The sequence below is a fragment of the Hippichthys cyanospilos genome, chromosome 14 (assembly GCF_059441005.1).
Source record: "Hippichthys cyanospilos isolate Australia breed blue-spotted pipefish chromosome 14, RoL_Hcya_1.0, whole genome shotgun sequence".
In the NCBI taxonomy this organism is placed as follows: domain Eukaryota; kingdom Metazoa; phylum Chordata; class Actinopteri; order Syngnathiformes; family Syngnathidae; genus Hippichthys; species Hippichthys cyanospilos.
Genome location: NC_142382.1, coordinates 10,477,064 through 10,495,262, shown reverse-complemented (window position 1 = coordinate 10,495,262; position 18,199 = coordinate 10,477,064). Strand labels below are relative to the sequence as shown.

At 41.1% G+C, this 18,199-nt stretch overlaps 2 protein-coding genes across 2 annotated transcripts; one reads left to right on the top strand and one right to left on the bottom strand.

Moving 5' to 3' along the window:
* Nucleotides 1-427: 427 nt before the first annotated feature.
* exoc5 (exocyst complex component 5) lies at nt 428-10,659 on the bottom strand. Its single transcript, XM_088433848.1, has 18 exons — nt 10,455-10,659; nt 10,085-10,179; nt 8,766-8,913; nt 8,101-8,295; nt 6,866-6,930; nt 5,674-5,702; nt 5,468-5,577; nt 5,281-5,325; nt 5,054-5,194; nt 4,890-4,972; nt 4,599-4,808; nt 4,378-4,525; nt 4,161-4,269; nt 2,751-2,871; nt 2,368-2,454; nt 2,163-2,271; nt 1,860-2,075; nt 428-1,009 (listed from the first exon to the last, which is right to left on the bottom strand). Exons 1-18 carry the CDS (start codon nt 10,479-10,481, stop codon nt 821-823), a joined length of 2,127 nt encoding a protein of 708 aa, XP_088289974.1. The 5' UTR covers nt 10,482-10,659; the 3' UTR covers nt 428-820.
* Nucleotides 10,660-10,726: 67 nt separating this feature from the next.
* Nucleotides 10,727-14,721, top strand: ap5m1 (adaptor related protein complex 5 subunit mu 1). Its single transcript, XM_088433292.1, has 8 exons — nt 10,727-10,927; nt 11,419-12,076; nt 12,151-12,378; nt 12,454-12,593; nt 12,881-12,966; nt 13,037-13,149; nt 14,272-14,368; nt 14,452-14,721. Exons 1-8 carry the CDS (start codon nt 10,860-10,862, stop codon nt 14,526-14,528), a joined length of 1,467 nt encoding a protein of 488 aa, XP_088289418.1. The 5' UTR covers nt 10,727-10,859; the 3' UTR covers nt 14,529-14,721.
* Nucleotides 14,722-18,199: the final 3,478 nt, after the last annotated feature.

The window sequence follows — 18,199 nt, the reverse complement described above, 5'->3', positions numbered from 1 at the left end:
GCGGGCATCATCTACCTCCTCTCGTAGTGCAAAACGACAGCAACCGTCATTAAAGCCCTGTGTGAAGAGGTCCTCCCTGGTGTGTTTCTTTAATCAGAAAAGGTCAATATTTCAAACTCCCCTGACCCAGAAACGGTGCACTTCTCACCAGGGAACGTCTTTGAGCAAGTGTTGATCTGTGCAATTACAGTGACACATACTCGGTGACCCATCGCAGCAGTCATCCGAGCTAACAAAGGACCACCCAAACCTCTGAAGAGGTTCTCAGACCGGTTTCGAGTTTGGAGCTCACTTCACTGCAGTGGCCTCTTGACATTTGCTTTGTGCTCAGAGGTCAACGGTCAGCGGGGTGGTCATGTGTCTCTCTTATCCGGACAGAGCTCTATCGCATGCTTCTCGGGACGACTCAAGACATTTTCTGTCTCCCTTTACAGCAGCTTGAGGGTTTATTCTGGATGCACAAGAGCAGCCAGAGAATTTATATAGTTGGCACAATCAAAAATAATGTGTCTTTGTACATAAGCAGATAAATCAATGTCCATTTATGGTGAAACATCATGTGTAAATGCGTGATAGATTAGTATTTAAAAACAAAGGAAATTGAGAACACATTTGAAGCGAGAGGTCAAATGCACGGTATCCCACATTCAAGGAACAGTCGCCACCATGTCTTTGATGCCATCCCCAGAAGAGTCGTCAAGGCGGACAGCTGCGCTCTCCAAGGCGGCGGTGTCTCTATCCAAAGTGCATCAACTCACTGAAGCATTGCGGCGGACTGCGGTACTGGACGGAGGGTGTCTGTCAAGCGTCGGCCCGGTCATTAGCTAAAGTGGCGACCCAGACGGGCCGATCGGTAGTCCACTCTGAGCTGGACGAAAGCGTGTAGGAGGTTGCGGTCCAGGTTGGTGAGCTGCTCGCCTGAACACACCTGCTTCAGGTTGTCAGGGGCAACGACGAGGAGGTTACACAGGGCGTGCAGTGTGTCGAAGAGCTGCAGCACCAGAGGCACCTGCAGGATGGATGCACAGATGGGATTTCACAGAATTGTAAAAAAGCACAACAAGAGATCAAAGAGGGAGAATCCACACATTCAGAATTAGATGACATGGAGATTATGGCTGAGGTAATAAAGGCATTTTCTGTACTAAAAATCACTCCTTGAGCTCCTTTAAATGATTATTTTAGAACGTACATGTAGTACAGTATGGAAACCAATTGTCACCACTAATCCACAAATGGGGAGCATGCGTACTATGTTCACATTCACAAAATTATGTCATGTCATGTCAGGCCATGTCTCCAAAAATGAAATTGAGATTTTCATAATATATTACATTTTGTAAAATAAATCGTCATGAAAATAAAGAAAACGCATGAATGGAAAGGTGTGTCCAAACTTTAGCACTGTGTTTGCTTGTGCGGTGTGTGTATGTATGCTACCATCAGAAGACTTTTTCTGCCAAGCGTAATTTTTGGGAAGTAGTTTGGGAAGAACCTCTTTGCAAAAAAAAAAAAAAAAAAAGGAAATAAATGAGCATACATAAATGGGCTTCTGAATGACAGTTAAAAAAAAAAAAAAAAACTTTTTTTCCCACTGAAAGAAACAGACTTCTGACGGTTGAAGAAAAAAAAATCTCTCTGCCCCAGTAGTAAGAGGCTTCATCTGACAATAAAAAAAGATTTTTTTTTTCTTCCATTGGCAGAAACAGGCTTAATAAAGAAAACTAAACCAAAACAAAATGTGAAAAAGCATGGATGCCATGCTTTTTTTTCCTTCTACAGGCAGGAGTTGGCGTATTACAGGCTGAGCGTTTGTACAAAAGGCCATGTTTTGCCGTGGACCTCTGTCCCGCGCTCACCCTGAAATCCTTGGCGCATCGTCGGTATTCAGCAACGTCGCAGATGGCCAGCATGCCTCCCATGGAGCTGTAGTTGTACTGCTGCAGGTGCTCATGAATGAGGCGGTGGAAGCGAACACCCAACTCTGTCAGCACCGTGTCCACATTCTTGCCATCCATAGACTTGCGGACGTGTTCCACCTGCCGGCTGACGTAGGCACAAACCTTGGCACAGGCCTGCTCAATAGAAACGGGTGGGAAGCCATTTTAAAAAAATAAAATAAAATGGAATTTGGCACTTTTCATAGCTTGTGTCAGACTTACTGTAGTGTACTGGATCATGACATTGTTCTCGTCCTCTGGCTTGAAGTCGGTCTTCTTCTGTTCTGTTGCCAAAATGTGCTTCATTTGTCCCACCATGCAGTTGAGCGTTCTGCGGCATACGGAACAAGCACAGCCATCACAAACGAGTAGCATTTTAAAATCTACAAGCAAACACAAAGTGGGCTGTCTGCGAGAAAACACTCACCTGTCTATTCCTGTGTCCAGTTTCACTTCCATTTGTTCGATGACTTCTTTCTTCTTGTGCAAACACTCGGCCAACTTTGGAGATGAACTGCAAACATACATTTTAAAACTGAAGGCAAACCTTTGAGGTCATGTTTCAAACTGAATCCAAATACAAAGACCGTTCGAGCCAAATTGAAGAGCACACAAAAAAAAACACGTGCAATCGTAGTTTTGATTGACATTGTCAGGACTCGTCGCTCCGTGGTCATAAACCTGTTCATAAATATGATTTAGAGTTGTGTAGAACAAAAACTCATCTTTGCGAAAGTTGAATTATTTATATACCAAGACGTGTTCAGAAAGTGTGTAAGACTGTAAATAAGTGTTTTACTGTGAACAAACCTTATTAGAGGCATGAGCTGGTCGTTGAACTGCTTGTCAAACAAATGAAATATAGAGTTTGCCTGCTGGACCACATCCAGGAAGTACAAGTTGGCATTTTTGGCATCTGAAGAGGGAATTGCTATATAAAAACGAGAGAGTGAGAACATAATCAGATTATACACTCAGTGTTACCAATAATGCATTTTGAATTATAATCAGTAAACGCTAGGGATGCATCGAAATGAAAACCAAAAATGAGAAATGCTTGGCTGAAAACCAAAACACCAAAAGGGGAAAAAAAAGTGACTTTTTCCACTCATCGCCTGGCGCCAACAAGACTTTGGTTGTGGACTGTAAGGTCACACACAGCAGCCTGCAGTCCTATAAATGATTGATTCAAATTAAAAAAAAACTGTATACTATGGCTCTGAATATTATACATGTTCAGTGTTTAAAGGGGACTAATGGTGGTAAATGTTAGAATAGTTACATATAATAAACACAGGTTTATTTTTTATTTTGATTCACTGACATACTAACCATTCAAATGGAAGTCAAAAGACTTAGTTATTTCATTACATAATGTCAAATAGTGACTGGATGGAACATTTATTGTAATTAAGTAAAATATCAAAGTAATTTCATCCCAGTCATTCTTCTTGCTATATCAGCTGTTTTTTTTTTAGATTGATAGGAAGCCCAACTAGTATTTAAAGTTTAATGCACTGATAGACATGTTTTGTGTCTAAGGATGAAAATGTCTGACAGTGTTTAAATGCACCACAAAGTTAGTTGGCAGCTAGTTCAGTATCATACAATGACAATGCATACCAACGGTTTATGATAACGTATTTCACTAGCGGTTTCTTAAGATCCTCAATCAGTGATTGAATATGATTTTTATTTTTAATGGAGGTGTGTAACTGTTGGTAGAGATGTGATGTGATGGCAATAAAAACAGAGTTGTGTCGACTCAAGCTAGACACTCTGCTACCAAAGCTACGAAGGTCAAATTTAAAATAAAAGCTTACTAGTGCTATTGTATTGTAGGCTATGCTTTGTTTGTGTGTTTATTTTGGAGTTGGAAGCTGGGCAGTGATTTCTTTTCTCGACAGGTTGAAACACTTGACAGTAATTGTCTACCAGGTGATGCCCTCATCTTTCTTCTGCGTGTGCGTGAGAAATTCAGTCAGATAACCGTTGGGAGCAGTTTTTGCATCAACGCAAGACAGTATTTCAATTTTAATTGTCCTTCGGACAAAATAAATACATAAATAAATAAAATGCCTTTTTGCCATTTTTCATCCAAAAATATTGTGCCCATCCTTATATTAAATGCACTTCAGTCCAGGCTAGAGTCAAAGTAAGCAAATATCCATGACGCTTCACTCTGTCTTGGTTCTCTAACATCATTTGAGGCGACTGCACCTGAAAGGCCGATCTCCAAAGCATAGTCAATGTGGTCCACACAAAGATGCTCGACCAGCAGCAGGAAGATTACGAAGGCATTCTTGGGCAGGTCGGCAGGATCTGAAAGCTGCATCGCCATGAACAAAAAAGCCACAGTGCAAATTTTGCATTGAGCACAGCAGGAATTTAAGTGTATCGTATACACAGTGTTCTCGAGTTAGACTTGTAGGCTCACCCTTTGACATCTCTCAAAGGCATGCCGTGTTTCCTGCAGCAGGTTGACCACCAATTCTGGAGACAGAAAAGTCTCCCTATGTGTGTCAATGCTGGGGCCCAGTGGTAGGTTAGTGCGTTGTCTGATTCTCTCCTTCAGTTCTTGGATACTACACAGGAAAACACGTTCACATCAGTATATGCTTGTTAAACAAGGGAAAAAACATTCAAATGTAAACAGACCTGCCAGTGCCAATCGGGCGTTTCTGATGGTTCTTGGAGTCGTAATAACGCTGGAGAATCATGGCGCCGCGTGTGCGAAGGTAGTCTTTCTCCATGTCAATGTAGCTTTCCAAGTAGGCGGAGAATATGCTCTTTATGAGCTTTGATAGAAACGTGTGCTTGTCAGAGCCCAGGTTGAATTCGCTGAGCTTGGTGGCTAATAATGTGGTTCTGGAGTGTTTCAACACAGAAAATATTTGGATGAAGATCGCTGTGCATATGAAAAGGAAACGAAAAGAAGGAATGGCTTACCTTGTGTAAAGGTCATAAAGGTTCTTGAGGTACTGTTCCACGTCGGAGTGCCGTGTGTCATCCAGTTTTTCCCTGACATGAGCCTGCAGAAACGAAGCCAGTCAGAATCATGCAAATGAAAAACCACTTAAGGACAGTCACTTTAAATTGTCAAGTGAGGAAACCTGTAATTTGTTTTCAAAAATGTTCTGGATCAGTTTGGCCATGACGGTCTCCGGACTGCTGAAGACCTCGCCCACTTGTTTGTTGACCCTTTGGCAGAGGACTGCTGTGTCTTCAAACACATCATTCCTCATGTAAGCACCCTAGAACCAAGACAAGAACTTAATACAGATATTTTTCCAAGATGACAAAAAAGAACCCTCTTAATGTAAACAAAATCCTCACTTACTTCCTGACATTGTTTGATGTAGACATCTACACAATGAGCATAGCCCTTCAGAAAACAACACAATGGTTGCAATTTTTAGTGACGGTCGGAAAAACTTCACAGAAGCCAATTTATGAAGATTGAATAAAGGGACAAAAAAAAAAATCTACTGTGTACATTTTCTAGAATTACAGCGGCTTGAGGTCACCTTGAAATGTAGAAGAACTGCTGCCACCTCCCGCATTCGTCCAATCTCTCCCCTGCGCTGTGCAGCGGTGAACTCCTGGATTAGTTGCCGCTCCAGGTCATGGTACTTACCTGAAAGAAAAAGAAAAAAAAACAATAAAAAAAATCCCTCAGAAAACACCTTTCAGTGGACAGTACTGCCAATGCAAAATCATGGAGGAAACTTACTTGCAATTTTGGCTTTGACATCTGCAAATCTGTTTAGACCACAAAATCGAACAGAGAAGGATTAGTGTGGCATGCTACAATCACTTTTACTAACAGACGACAGTTCATAATATACACGTGCACAACGTCATAAGACGAAAAGAAGCATTAAATCAATCAGAGACCGTTTTTTTAAACGTTGTTAAAGGCATAATGAACATATTTAACAATTTTAGCAGGAAAAAAATAATAGTGTATAGTTTGATAATGTAATTATTTTTCATGTACATTTAAATACGCTTCAAACGGTACTTGTTCAGCTATTTTCAATATGAATATTTAGTCTAAAATTGGGAATATTTTGTCTAAAATTTGATCATGGAAAATATTTATTATGTACAATTAAAACCTTTAGAAACACATGTTCCCACCGTGCTACGTTCGCAAATAATGACCAATCACGGCTCACCTCTTCTGGTTTGGTCATATGACCTTCATAAATTGAGCCGTGATTGGGTGTTCTCTTAGCCTTGTGCACATACGATGCCATTTTCAATGGACAAGTGGAAAAATGTGTTTTTAAAGGTATTGATCGTACCAGAACTATCAAATTAGACAAAACTTTACTTTTTACTGCTGAAAATGGCTACATAAATGTAGTATCCCTTTTTAAGTTGTTTATTGGCATATGTTTACACAAACAAACCACTGCCTGACTTTTTCCCTTGGTGCACATAACTAACATCTACATCAGATCTTGTAAAAAGAATTATATAGGTGGAGAAAATGAGTTGTAAAAAATGCTTATAATATTAGGAATCTAAATTTCTAGTATCTAAATACAGGCACTAACAAATATTAGACACCTGCAGAGCAATTAGCGGTATTTACCACTGCAGACCACAGCCACATGAATGAAAAATAAATATCGTTTAATTATTACCTTTTACACACTTTCAATTAAAAATGACCATTATTATCTTAGTAAAGGCAGAATCTTGGGCTAGATCTTGCAGCAGATCTGCGATACACCTACGCCACCAAGTACCCCATGAGTCAGAGCTTTGTTTCTAGAAACCTATTAAAATTTAAAACGCTTTCAGATGTAAAAATCGGCTTAGACTTTGATGAACAGTTTACATGCTTAATACAGCACCTTCCTCTTGTTTGCCAGTGCCCTTGTCTAAAGCTGCCTCCAGGATGCCTGACTCACCTGTCGAATGGCAGCTCCTGGGCAATGAGATGCAGCTTCTGAATGATATCAGCAGCCTCTTTAATCTGAAGAAGGGAGAGGAAGTCAGCGCGTGGGAGAAAATGAGCAAGAGAGAGAGAGAGACCATCATGACCATGAGAGGTGGACGTTTCTGAAATAAAAAAAAGGAAGGCCGCCGGCAGTGTCTCCACTAGGGGGATCATCATCTTAAAGCAGCCCTCCTCCGCCTCGTCGTGTTGAACAGCCGGCTGATAACAGACAGGCGGCGCTCACCTGGCCATCGGCACCAGCGGTCCTGACTTAGCAGCACATCCAGCTCTTTATTGGCTTGGCTTTTCTCAATGGCCTGTAATCCTGAAGGATTCCAAATCGCTTTCAATAATCTGTCCGGCCGGGGATATCTGTCTGAAAAAAAAATGAGAGGAGGGGACCCCTCCCCCCCCTCCCCTTCTGACATACACGCTGACTGTAAAAAGCCCCGGACCCACGAAAGGCCCGCCGTCTGCAACTCCTCTGTTCCCGCAGATGCCTGCCTCAGCTAACATCATTACTCTGCTCCCGTGAGGAGGATCCAGCCTTTCTGCTCAGCGAAGGTTTTCTAAGTATCTGTCCCCCAGCTAAGATTAGCTAAATCCCATGTAAGTAATGTAGCCGTCTCCCTGCAGTCAGGGTTTAGCAGCACTTGTCTCCACGCTGGCGGGCCATCCCTCCCTTTCAGAAGGATTAGCAAAGCCATTCCCCTCCAGCTATTCACTTGCAACTTTTCTCTTTCCACCCCTCATCTGGAGGTATGCTCAGGAAAGGGAATCTGGACCAACATTTCTGCATCCCTTTCTAGAAAGTGAGCTCCTGATTCTCGGATTGACCTCCTCGCATTCGCTGACTCGCAACCCTCATCCTTGCAAAGCTCATGTAAAACTCCAATTAAGATTAATTACACTTTCAGAGGGCATTGGCCGCCTACAAGTACATGTACAAAAAGTACAACTTTGTTGTAGCATCATGTTTGCTGCTATCACACATAATTAGGTTTGACACAAGCATGTCAAAATCCATGCTAGTCAAACAGCAAACTGTCAAACAGCAAATGACAGATTATTATTTCTAATTATCTGTGGGATGCAACCTAGGGGATGAATGTGACAAGTTATTATGGGGGGTTTACTTCTTAATTCTCCATAGTCTCACCTCCAGCTAAATAACAACAGCATAAGGAGAGGTAAAATCATACACACCTTCTCTGGGTTATTGAAGACATCGCTACGCAGATCCCCATCCAAGAACTCATTGAAGTACGTCATCAGACGCTGAGCTTCTACGGCGCGTTGTCGAGGAGTGTTCACACCTTCAAGTTGATCGCCTAGGTGGCAAACTTTGGTTGCCACATAACTGATATGCTCGTCGAGCTCCTGAAAATGCTGGAAGGCCACCTGGAAAAGAGCAGGATGCAAATCATGTGACATGATGATTTCAAGGAGAGCTGTGCAATTATCTGTCATTTTAAAAATTGAAAATTTGAAAATGAGGTGAATTGTGATATTGAGTTTTGCACAAATGGCAGAATGCAGGATGGGTGGTTTACAAAATCTGTTTACAGTAGTCTCTGACTACTTAATTGTGGCTGTTAAATAGGTTCTACACAAACTATCATGAGCTATTTTTTTGCCCAGGCTATGAATGCTCGTACATTAAAACAGATTTAAAAATCAGTATACATTATTTTGTCTGATCATTTTTTTTTTTAAATTAAACTTTTTTCAATACATTTTTGTTGGGTGTATTATTTCTATTAAAATCAAAATAAGAATACACTTGTCCAAAACGATTTAAAAAAAAAAAAAAAAAGGTCCATTCCAAGTACAAATGGCACTAATGTTACTAATTCGTCCAAACAGCACACCTGGTTGCTCCTCTGCAGATCCTGCACTTTATGGGCAAATTCCTTAGCTTCACGATGACAGTGATGCTCCAACTTTTCCACCCGCCGCTGTATTTTCTCATCCAATTGTTTCAGCTCCTCAATGTGGTTCTGAAACTCGACCAATAACCTGCCGCAAAAGAAAACATGTCGGTAAGTTGCAGAATTCATCTGGAATTATTTACAGTTTGCCTGTAAAAGTAATCAAGTCCTAAACTTGTCCCACTGACCTCGCAGTCATATAGTGGTTATTAGGCAGAAAATAGCGTCACATTCTTAATTCTTGGGCCCACAGCCTTAAGTAGTTCGAGCAGCTTCGTCAGCTGCATTTTTGAACGCCATCAGAGCTACAGAGCAAATGTTCTAAGTCAGCAGCATATTTCACAGAGCAGGAAACATCCTGAAATGATGAGTGTATAATCTTCTGACTAATTCCCTAAGCAACGGCTGCAGCTTAAAGACATCTCCCAGCCGTTCCCAGCAGACACTCATTCCCTGGTTGGTGACTCAAAAATGGTGGCCTCCAAAGATATGTTGTCTCTGACTCCTTACTAATAGCTTCAGACGAGGTGGTGGCAACAGTTTTGTGCAGGAAGTAGATAAGGCAAGAAGGATAAAAACATACAGCAAAAGTGTCATGGCGTTTTTGCTAATGAAAAATAACTTTCACAAGCATAAACAGGATCAAAACTTTCAGTGACCAAAATATAATAGAGAAACAGTATTGTGAGCAAAAAGCTCAGTGTGTAAGTATTGGTTTTATTTTACTCAATTAATGCCTAATGACCATAACTATTTGTCAGATTTAGTACTAGCTTTGTTTTTGTCTTTCTACAAACAAAAACATCCATATATACATTTTTTAAACTGGTATTTCTCATTACCAAATATTTCATAAAAGTTAATGGTGACTCAAGCAACTGAACAAGACTAAATAATTGTGTTAAATTGTGTTAAATTAATTCAGAATGACTAAATGTGTTAAATAATTGTGTTAAAATAATTGTGTAAATGTTGTTAAATGCAATTAGTTTTTCTGAGGATAAACTAGCGTCATGTTATCACTATATAAGAATGTATGATTAATATAAATAATTTCAATGTAAATTATGGGTGACATTCAAGAAAATTAAGTGCAATGACTTAATTAAGCTGCTTGCGGTCATAAGAAAGTCCACAGGATATCAGTGTAGGAAAAAAGCAAAGCTGCACTGAGTAAGCAAGAAAATTTTTTAATCCAAAACATGTATATGTGTGATCGCGAACACATCAGGTTTGGAATTAAATGAGGCTTTTAGTACCGTTTTGGGTCGAATGCTTCGGCTCCTCCTTTGGAGCCTCCCCCGGGAGTCCTCCAGGCCAGTCTCTCAATGTACTCATCTGCGTCAAAAGGCTCCTGATGTTCACAAATCAAAATATTATTGTTGGTCATCTCACAGCAACCACAGACAAACACGCACAGAGTTCAGATCCCGTCAAAACTACTTTTACTGACGTTGTTGCAAAACACCGTGCAGGATATGCAAAGCGCATCAGAAAAAAAAAATGTGGGGCGATAAAGCGGATCCATAAAATTACACACATAAGGTGAAGAACCGCGAGTGTTCAAAATGGTTAGCCAGCTAGCTAGTGATGGCTAAAAAAAACTCTGGAAGGTAGGAATCAATTTACCTCGAAAAGCTGAGCAGTCGTCGCCATCTTTAAGGATCAGCTGCCGATGGGAAGAAATAAAATTTGAATGGAGGAGCGGAAGGTCGGCAATGACGCCGACCTCGACATGGATTTGCTAATTTCCTCCAATTTTGCCCTTTATTGACAGCTAGCTGGCTAGCGGGTCTTGCTTCCTGTATAGAGAGGAGAGAGAGCGAAGGGTGGAGACGATAGAGGCGGCTTGCCTCTGCGCATGCGTTCCTGTCAGGTGATTGATGCTGGTTATCACGTGGTTCAAGAACAGGAAGTAATAGTGCGTGTGTCCGTATATGTATAGATTCCTCTGAGAATTAGCAAAATGTGAAATTTGTATCTTTTTTAACTTGCATTTGTGTGTGTATGGTGTGACGTGGATCAACCGGAAAAATGAGTTTCCGTGCTTTGTGGATTATTACTCACGATAAAGGTCAAAATGCTTCCGTTCGCTTTTCAAGGTTCGTATGTTGCATTATTCTAGATATGAGAAATGTTTTAAATTTAGATTTACAAACGAACATTCTTCGACAGATATTTTGTCGTTTCATTTAAATATTACTTTTTGTCGAATCCTTCTTTCAAACTTGCATAACTTTAATCATTATCCAATTTCCCGAAGACCATTTTCATTGATTGGAAATATTGTACAACACAGAAACACAACGTAAAACAATCATTGTAATTAACTAATTACTTATTGATTTATAAATTTCATTCACTACTTTGTACAGTAGGTAAGTCTCAGGATAATAAAAAATAAGTATACTGTACAACAAAAACTGAACATTAAAATAAACTTCAAATTTGGGTAATGTTGACCAATGTACTTGAGGAAAGTTGGGATTAAAACTCCGACAGCTGTTCTACGTCATAGTTAGTGAGATGGAAAACGCTAACATTCACTTCCCATGAGATTACAGCTTGTGTTTGTAACATGTGTCACTCGTAGGAGGTTTGCTACAGTGGAGCATCGTGCCAAGATACTAGGAGGCTCCTTGTATGCAACGGTTCCAGTGGACAGCTCTGTGCTCAGACTCCTGCTCACCGAGCTGGGTCTCTCAGACCCACACAAGCCATTCGTCCTTCTCCGAGATGACTGCAGCCGATGTCCTAAGACCCCTGCTTTTGAGCTCCGTGTTGGTCCTGGCCAAGAAACGCTCTGGCCAGTGGTGGTCATCACTCACGGACCTCTCATATTAGCTTGTCTGGGTCTCGTTGACGTCCCCCTGGAGCCCCGTCCACCTCTCGCCAATGTGGTGTCCGTCTCACAGGGCATCACATTTCTGCTTGGTTTACAGAAATATCTCCTGGGCCCAGGGGGTAAGCTAGATAATGAGGTGATGGACTCTCGCCTGGCAAACCTTCCCTCCATGCTTATGCAGATTTGCCCTTTTGGTACACCTCTCGACGAGCCCTCTGTCCTGGCACCTACCGCATCTTCTGTGCCCCCTCCTGCTGGGAGTCAGAAGCAGCCAGCGTGGAAGACGGGCTTTCACCGGGGACGTGCTGTAGTGAATACAGCACTGACAGAAACTGTGCGCTCTATGCAATTTGGTGACCCGAGTAAACAGGACACATGGGACGTGTATGGCACAGTGATGTGCAAAGTAAGCGGGAAGCAAAAGCAAACAAAAATTTTGGCAATTGTGTCCCTCATTGTACTGTGTCTCACTTTCAACAGTGTGAAGTGGAAGGGGTTCTCCCAGAAGTCACCGTGACCCTCACTCTGCCACCAAATGGGTCACCCCTGCAAGATGTTCTGGTGCATCATTGTGTCACTTCGCTGGATCCCAGCATCCTTTCTGCCCTTAGTGTCGACAACTACGACAGCTCATCCTTCTCCGGGCCGTACAAGTTTCACTTTTCTCCTCCTATGGAGCCCTTCCGATTGTGTGGCTACACATCACAGGTTAAAATACTCATTTCTTGTAAACATACATTTATTCCCACTCAACTGCTAACAGAATCTTGAAATCTCAAATAGGTGCCTGTCCCAGCCATACTTGGTTCGTACCAACTAAGGGAAGAGGAAAACCATCTCCTTGTGTCAGTGACTCTGAAACTTCATGAGAGTGTGAAGAACAGTTTTGAATACTGTGAAGCACACCTACCTTTTTTTAACAGGTAAACAGGAGAAGACACATTTTAGACTTTGCAATTTTGCTTTGTTCATCACATCACCTTTAATGCATGATTATATACAGAAGTTGGATGGTCTCTTGATTTAATGCCCCCTTCATATAACTTCTCAAGTACAGTACTGTTACTGTAATTATTATAGTTATTTTTGTTTTGTTATTATTTTGCAACTATTTTAAGAGAGACTAGTACAAAAATGAGTGATAGTGAAAAACTTGAGAACCACTGAGCTGTATTTTTTTGTTGTTTTTTTTTTTTTTTTTTTGGTGCAGGCCTCAAATGGGTTCTGTGGATGTTAAAGTGAGCTCTGGACATGTGGATGTTTCCAAGGAGAAGAACCTGCTGACATGGGTACTTGGTGAGTGATGCGTATCCAAAGAGTCCTTGGAAAGAAGCTAATGATTTCTTTTCTACTTGTGAATATTCAGGACAAAAGTTTCCTAAATCTCGTGAAGTCACAATGGAAGGCAGGGTCAGCTTTTCAGGGCCAGCAGCAGGACCCACTGACCCCATTTGTATTGACCTCACAGCCTACCTCAAAGTAGGTTAATACACTCTATTGTAGAAACTCTTCATTTATACATGTATTAAACTACAGCTATACATACAGTACAAGATACATAATATGCAGGACATTACATCCTGTAGGTCTTGGGCACATTTTGACATTGAATATCTCAAAAACACATCTGACATTTTGAAAAGATTTACATACATTTTATTTGGAATATTCAAAGATGTTCAACGTGACCGTTTATCACACGGCACACATCAAGCCGATAGTCTAATTCATGCCAAACACGTTTCAGCTTCTGTTAGTCGGGTCTTCTGTTCATTTATGTCTTGACAGTTAATTAAATTATAGTACAGTGGTACCTCGGTACTCGACCGCCTCTATACTCGACCAAATCGGTGCTCGACCAAAAAATTCAAGTAGATAATGCATCGGACCTCAAACAGATTTTCGGTGCTCGACTAGCCGAGCCGAGCCGAGCCGAGCCGAGCCGACCCGAACGCGCTCCTCGGCCCTTCTCGGCCAGCGGGTAAGCGCCAGTTCAACTCAGACCGCCAGCGGAGTAAGACGTTTGTTCGAGTATTTCTTCCCGGATTTAAACTTTTTCGTGTTGCTCTAGCCCTTAATAATGGGTCCAAAGAAAGACAGTGATAAGGGGAAGGCAAAGAGGAAAACAATGAGGACCACTATTGAACCGAAGAAGGAAATTATAGCAAAATATGAACGCGGTGTACCTCGCGTCGCAGTTAGCTAGCGTCATCATGGAAGGAGTAACTCCCTCCCGTCCTCTCCACATCCATTCCTGTATGCCATCAACCACTCTCCAAAACGTAAGTAAATTATACAAAATGGTTTATAATGCTTTATTTATCTTTATCATGTACTGCTTGTGCACATTTACTTGTGCACACATACTTTCCATTATTTCTTATGGGAAAATTGCTTTCGGTGTTCGAACAAATCGGTGCTCGACCACCACCTCAGAACGGATTATGGTCGAGTACCGAGGTACCACTGTAGTTTGAAAATGGTACCAGTTTCATCTTAGTTGAATAGATGAGGAGTTGAAATTTGCCAAAGATTGTGTGCAATAATATAACATTGCATATGTTGATATACAATGGATCAATTGTATTATTTTCTTTGCAGTTGTACTTCAAAGTTCCTGACATAACACTCTCTGGGTGCTGTGTGGACCAACACTCAGTGCAGGTGTATTCCTCCACTAAACCTAAAATAATAACTTGTAAGTTTTTGCTGTTTTCCGGAAATTCACATTATTTGCTCCAAAACACACTTGTTGAATTGATTTGTCTTTCTTTTTTGTAGCTCGCGAACTTCAGTCTGAGGACTATTTCATATGGAATTCAACGTGTCCTGCTCCTATATCCCAGATGTTACCTTAGGATGGACTCAAATCAAAAGAGCCAGATAGTTACTGTTTATTTTACACTTCTACACATTTCCTTTTTAGTCCATGTAAATTCACGTTACTCAGTTTTGAGCACAGTGTATGTATACATCATTTGTGTGGCAATCAAAAGTCATTTGTGGTCATTTCATGATAAAACTCGACTACAAAGTTTTGATGAGAAGAAATATTGATTTATACTTACTACTTAGTTCTGCTGACTGCCCTCAGCCTTACTTAACCCCCCTCTACATTTAGACCATTGCAGACACAAGGGCCACCCCTCACTCTGACAGGTCCACTTCAGTGACTCTCCATCAGCCGGATAATTAGCAGCTGGGGTCTTGTCATCAGCTGTTGCAGGCCTGGAGAGTGGGGGTTCAGCTCGGACACTGCTTTGGCGACAAAAGGCTACTCACTAGGGCTGGCAGGGGTCCTTGCAGCGGCCCCTAGTCCTTTTGACCCCATCCCCGCCCTGTCAACTAGTGAGTAGTTCAAACAAACAACCTTTCCAACCAGACTGTGATTGAGGCTCGACCCGCTGGCCCTCTGAAACATTTGGAAGCAGTCGGTCGTATTCAGCTGGCAGATCCTGGCTAATTGGTGAAAGAGTTGCAAAGATAGATGATTTGTTGCTTGCCCCCCCCCCCCCCCCCCCCCCCACACACACACACACACACATACAAACTATACTACTCCATTCACAAAAGTTATTTAAAAAAAAAAGTCTTGGGAGTTGGGGGGCGAGGTTTATCTCATGTCCTGAGACATAACAAGGTACCTAATTGCATTAGGTGTAATGCATAAACAGTCATTGAAGGGTTAAGTCTGAGGCAGTTGCACCCCACTGCTCCACAGCATCCAGACTCCTCTGAGTGCCCCTATTGTCTGCTGTTGGCCTCTTGTGCCCCTCCCTGATCCAAATGCTCCATTCTCACGTGGATTTCCACTCACAAGGCTGACCATGACCAATCCTCTGTCAATTGGAACCAATTGCTCGCACGACATCCTTCACCTTCTTTTTAGTGTCCACGCAGAGCGGCGGGCAGCAAGACATTTTGGCTCTTCCAACATGATTTGGCTTCTAAGAACCAGTATTAATGTCCAGCCAACTGGAAAGTATTTTTTTTCTAACTTCAATATGAGGCATGACAGGCTCCTCAAATCTGCAGTCGTTGACTTCTTGCTGGTGAATTTGCTTTGGTGGAGGATTGGCTCGTTACCTGATCCAGTGACGTTGGCCATGTATACTGAGACTACATTCTGTTGCTCGTACTTTTTTTCACACACATACTGTCCATGCATATGTTGAAAGATTTTTTGCACATACAGATGAAGAAAAACTAAAGCAAAAGGGCCTATGATAAATTAATATGTATATTAACGTGCAGAATGACATGGGAGAAGTCAGCAAAAATTTCACAAAAACTATTCTTAAATGTGAGTGTATAGTGTTATCATTCAACATTATAAGGCCACCTAGTGGTAGATTATGCGATGGTATCGCATCGTCGTTTGCAACTATCCCCCTCTGTATTTGGTATTTAGTTCCTTCATTTACCGACTACTTTTGAAAAATAATTGCCCGCTTCCAGAAAATATTAGCAGCAATTTTGGGACCTGTTCATGGCTAATGTCACAAATTCAGTGATTAATTCAGAAATACTTGTTATCGTAGCTTAATGAATTTGTTTCACCCGTGAAAGCCAAAAGCGACCAGGTGTTCTGTTTTTAGTACCTCGATTTCGCCTGCAGAGGTCGCCATAAAACCAACATTTAACCTGATTAACTTCATCATCTTTATGTGGGCAGCTGCTTATTACAGGACTGTACGTGGATGGGCGACCAAGTGGGAATATCAGGTTCTGTAAAATTCCAAGTGGAGTCCACTTTATAAGTCCCTCAGGAATTCAGTTTAAGGAGACAATTTTGTCACTTGCGATCAACTGAAAACAACATCACATGTCAAGGCTCAGGTGACGAATCACGGCTCAGCATGCTGACGTCTCATGACCAGAACCTGGAACAGGTGAGCCCTGATTGGGCGTAATCTGAGCCCTGTGCTCATGCGATGCCAATTTCAGTCTAAAGCATGGGGCAAAATGGGGTTTTAAAGGTGTTAGCTGGACGTGGAAAATAATTTTATGATGAATGTTAGATAAAATACAAAGTTTTAAGTAAAGAAAATGGGTAAAAAAGTAAAGTACACATTTATGTCCGCACGTGCACATTTTCCCTCACATTCTAAACGAATGATTGGTTTTAGACACTTCTGTTACTTGATTCATTGTTTGCCCCATCATAAAAAAGTAGATTGTGAACCCTCTCAAGAAAAAGAAAGGAACAAGTTGAATGTGCGTTTTGCTTGATGGCCATGTTCTTTAAAAAGAGCACTTACACTCAAGTGCTCTTTAGCACTCATAGCAACAAAAACAAAGAAATGAAGGACACATACATCTGTTTACGGTATCATCCATGCTTTTCTCCTTCCCTGTCTTATTGTGATGATGTTTCTATAGAAACGGTCCCCATTGGCCCTTCTCTGTTTTACTGCAAATGCTTGAGAGAGCTTGATGTTTTTGACATACTTTCCTAGGTGGAAAAATAATTTAATTGGCTAAGTTTTTGTGTAAAAATGGCAACTTCGTATGCTTTCTGCAAATTCCAAAAGATAATATTAGGGTTGGACTCCTGTGTTATTCCATTTTATTAATTTTGAAATGTCACCTCAGTAAATGCTTCATTAGTTATCTGCTTACTCACTGTGCCCAAGGAACCGTAGCAGCACATCTGTGTGTGTGCGTGTGTGTGTGCGTGCGTGTGTGTGTGTATGTGAGAGAGAGAGAGAGTGCGTGACAGACCGCAAGAGATATGCCAATCATACAGTAGCTATGCTCTGCAACTTAACACTCCCCTTAGGCTTTTTTTTTTTATTGCTCGGTAGCATGCACATATCACAGATGGTGTGTGTTTGTTGAAGGTGATAATTTGCAGTGCAGTTCTCTCATCTCAATTTCATTCACTGTGTGTATTCCAAATAATAACATCAATAATCAATTAGTCAGCTCTTGCTTTCCCTGCATGAATGCAAACTTAAATTCTATAAATGTTTTAAAAGCTTCGTGCAACCATCTCGTAACGCTTCAGAAAATACGTCAAAGTCTCAAATTTCAGCTTTCGGAAATGGCTGACAGTTTTATATTATAAATGCTAAAGACCATATTGGAATGAGTCTTTCCCTCTCTTCTGCTATCTGAGTTGCTCCGACAGACATCCTGCTCACTCTGACACGAGGCCTGAACAAATGAATATTAAAATTTGTTCTAGGCTGCTTTAAAAAGACATAGTTAATATTCGAGAATCTTTATGTAATATTTGGAAATTGTGCTCATTTTGGACTCATCCTGTTAGTTCTGTATCTTTCTCTAAAAAAAAAAATAATACAAAATTTACTGGTAAAAAAATGATTTAGATATTTTTTCAAAGACACTGACTGTATCATAGTGGTCTTAAGAAGTTGTGGGAAACCGTGACATTCACCATTTAGTAGGCCTGAGCAAATCGATTCAGGTATCAATATAATCATATCGTATCGATATCAAAGCGCTATTATCGATCTTTTTTCTTTTTTTAAAGTTCTTTATACACATGAGACAAACCTGCCTG

Bases quoted from the DNA above. Each gene is read 5' to 3' on its own strand.
- exoc5 (XM_088433848.1), bottom strand. From the start codon at position 10,481: ATGGCGACGACTGCTCAGCTTTTCGAG. The intron at 5,326-5,467 runs GTGACCTCAAGC...TGTTTTCTGAAG, and splicing joins CAGTTCTTCTACATTTCAAG to GGCTATGCTCATTGTGTAGA. The intron at 2,455-2,750 runs GTTTGTTCACAG...GTATGTTTGCAG, and splicing joins CAGCTCATGCCTCTAATAAG to TTCATCTCCAAAGTTGGCCG.
- ap5m1 (XM_088433292.1), top strand. From the start codon at position 10,860: ATGAGTTTCCGTGCTTTGTGGATTATTACTCACGATAAAGGTCAAAAT. The intron at 10,928-11,418 runs GTTCGTATGTTG...TGTCACTCGTAG, and splicing joins GCTTCCGTTCGCTTTTCAAG to GAGGTTTGCTACAGTGGAGC. The intron at 12,967-13,036 runs GTGAGTGATGCG...GTGAATATTCAG, and splicing joins CCTGCTGACATGGGTACTTG to GACAAAAGTTTCCTAAATCT.